The following is a 1,458-nucleotide window of genomic DNA, read 5'->3' as shown; positions in this document are numbered from 1 at the left end:
AATATTCTAGATGAGATCACAAGGATTGTTGGGGTTGTCTCAGAAAGCCTATATTAATAAAATGTTAGAGAGATTTAGAATGGACAAATGCTCATCAAGTCCTGTTCCAATTCAGAAAGGAGATAAATTTAGTCTCAATCAATGTCCAAAGAATGAATTGGAGCGAAAGCAAATGAAAGATATTCCTTATGCATCAATAGTTGGGAGCCTAATGTATGCCTATACATGATACGAGAGCAGACATCAATTTTGTTGTTGGGATGTTGGGTCGATATCAAAGTGATCCAGGAATAGACCACTGGAAGGCTGCAAAGAAAGTGTTGCGATACTTGCAAGGAGCGAAAGATCATATGCTCACTTATAGAAGATCTGATCATCTTGATGTGATTGGATATTCAGATTCAGATTATGTTGGTTGTGTGGATACAAGAAAGTCTGCATTTGGTTATTTGTTCCTGTTAGCTGGAGGAGCAATATCATGGAAGAGTGTGAAACAGTCTGTTATAGCTGCATCCACTATGGAAGCTGAGTTTGTGGCATGCTTTGAGGCCACGATTTAGGCTAATTGGTTGCGAAACTTTATTTCAGGACTTGGACTAGTTGACAGTATTGTTAGGCCGCTGAAACTTTATTACGATAACTCTGCAGCAGTCTTCTTCTCTAAAAATGACAAGTATTTAAAGGGTGCTAAGCATATGGAATTGAAGTACTTTTCAATTAAAGAAGAAATCCATAAACATAAAATGTCAATTGAACATATTAGCACCAAACTTATGATTGACGATCCTTTGAAGAAAGGATTACCGCCCAAAACATTTGTTGAACATGTTGAAAGAATGGGCCTTATCGATGGCAATGAATGACTTTATGTAAAAACCTTATTATGTTTAGAAATTGACACTTTGAGCTCATTTATTTATATGTTTCTGTTGTTACCTGCTTTCTCTTGTATACATAATGTTGAGAATGATGATAACAGGTTCTGGCTAAGATCAAGTATTCTAAGCATTATTGGTGGACCATTATGTAGTTGTAAAGGTTATGTTGGGTAATAGACTGATATTGTAGTACATGGAAGGGACTACATCGAATAAAGCGATGTATAAACGCCATGACTCATATTAGTTGATTTATTCAATAACAATGAATGTTGTTTCCAATGAAAGGAGGATTTAGCATCTTGTTGTGCACATAATGATTGAAAAATTTATTAAACCATTAAGTTAATAATGGCACGTTCGCCAAGTGGGAGAATGTAAGTTTTTGGCCCACGTGGCTATAATATATTTTGGTTTAATAAATAATATAATTGCTAAAATCGTATTGGTTGTAGGGAAGTTATTTCAGATAAAACTTCCCACTACTTCACTTTGATGGGAAGGGAGATTAATGCGTTAATTAACTGTTGGTCCTCTCTCTACCTTTAAGTAGAATAGCGTAACTCCATCCATACCTATT

At 35.4% G+C, this 1,458-nt stretch overlaps 1 protein-coding gene across 1 annotated transcript; it reads left to right on the top strand.

Annotated features, from left to right (window-relative positions):
• The first annotated feature begins 215 nt into the window (after nt 1-215).
• On the top strand, nt 216-560 carry LOC132643850 (secreted RxLR effector protein 161-like). Its single transcript, XM_060360370.1, has one exon. It carries the CDS (start codon nt 216-218, stop codon nt 558-560), a length of 345 nt encoding a protein of 114 aa, XP_060216353.1.
• Nucleotides 561-1,458: the final 898 nt, after the last annotated feature.

The sequence above is a fragment of the Lycium barbarum genome, chromosome 6 (genome assembly GCF_019175385.1).
Source record: "Lycium barbarum isolate Lr01 chromosome 6, ASM1917538v2, whole genome shotgun sequence".
NCBI classification, from domain to species: domain Eukaryota; kingdom Viridiplantae; phylum Streptophyta; class Magnoliopsida; order Solanales; family Solanaceae; genus Lycium; species Lycium barbarum.
Note: the sequence above shows the minus strand (reverse complement) of the source record. Positions and strands in the feature narration are given on the sequence as shown.